Source organism: Eimeria mitis, genomic scaffold (genome assembly GCF_000499745.2).
Source record: "Eimeria mitis Houghton genomic scaffold, Emh_scaff6997, whole genome shotgun sequence".
NCBI classification, from domain to species: domain Eukaryota; phylum Apicomplexa; class Conoidasida; order Eucoccidiorida; family Eimeriidae; genus Eimeria; species Eimeria mitis.
Genome location: NW_013575087.1, coordinates 275 through 1,543, shown reverse-complemented (window position 1 = coordinate 1,543; position 1,269 = coordinate 275). Strand labels below are relative to the sequence as shown.

At 55.2% G+C, this 1,269-nt stretch overlaps 1 protein-coding gene across 1 annotated transcript in view; it reads left to right on the top strand.

Moving 5' to 3' along the window:
* Nucleotides 1-645: 645 nt before the first annotated feature.
* Nucleotides 646-1,269, top strand: part of EMH_0089960 (uncharacterized protein) — a gene marked incomplete at both ends in the record, with an annotated part of 754 nt that continues 130 nt past the window's right edge. Inside the window, one exon of the mRNA XM_013501499.1 lies at nt 646-1,182. Within this exon, the coding sequence (XP_013356953.1) occupies nt 646-1,182 (537 nt within the window). The remainder of the gene's footprint in view (nt 1,183-1,269) is intronic.

Here is a 1,269-nt window from a genome sequence, read left to right as displayed (position 1 = left end):
TTCCCCAATAGAAGATGGCGGATCCTCCGGTGGGTCGTGGCGAGATGCTCTTTTGAACGCGGCTCACAACGACCTTCTACTGCCTTCTTTACTCTCCCCTCAGGAACAGTTTATCCATGATGTCGTTTATAAATACCTAAGTATTTTAATTTCAAAGACAGTTTAATATTCAGCGGCGGAAATCTGAACAATGCCTCCCGTGCATGCTCGTGAGAATCGGTCCACCGGTAGCCGCAGCCGCTGCGTCGGGTCGCATTCAACGGTTCTTTTTCCGTTCCTCCTTTTCTTCTGTTTTAGCTCAAACCAGGCGGCCCAAATGGCCAATTGAACGCCTCTTATCTTTGAAATCTTCACGAGTAGCCTCACACCACCGCAGCCAAGCGTTGTGTCTCGTCCGTTCATTTTTCTGCAACAGTGTTCAATGCGGCCGCCGAAACCGGCATTTTTTGCAACAACGGCGACAACACGAGGGAGTTACACTTGTCTAGCGAGTGTTCATTTCACTGTCTCCTCCTGAGACAGACAAGACCCCAAGAGTAGCGGTAGGAGTTCTCGGTGTCAGCTTGGCCTAAAGCTAAGCTCCGACCCATCGCACTACGCCCCACAAATTTCTCTCCTTTTACCTCCCATATTCTCTGCTCATCAATGTGGGAGGGCTGTGCCGATGGCGCGCCTTCCAATGCCCACAGCAACGAGAGGCGCCCACAGCAACAGCCGGAAGATCTCCAGCAGCAGCAGCAGCATGAGCAGGAGGAGGGCCAGCAGCAGCGTGGGCAACGAGACCTCATCATGTATAACGGTCTTTCTAGCCCACGACGTGGAGGGGATGCTGATCGACCGCCTGGCGCTCATGGCGATACGCCATTGACTTATCTGGTCTGCATTCCCTCCCAAGCCGATACGCCTTCAAGGGATGCTGCTGCTGCTGATCCCGCCACGTCTGCCGCTGCTGATGCGGCCCTCTCTAGCTGTTCCACGTCTTCTTCAGCGTTGCACTACCTCCCACCTTTCTGTGATGGCCGCCTGCAGCATCAGCCCGTCGAACAGAGAGGCCAGGCTAGCGCTGGGCCATTGGAGGAGGCAAGTGACGAAGAAGCATCTGCTGCTGCAGCGGCTTCTGCTGCTGCTGCCTCGACAGTCTTATGTATGCCGCCTGATCTGGGGGGAGTTGTGGGGAGCCTGGTGAGCTGGTTTGGCGGGGGGTGGCTAGCAGACAGGTTCAGCATGATAATGCGCGAGAGCTTGCATAACACGCTGTTGCTGCTGCTC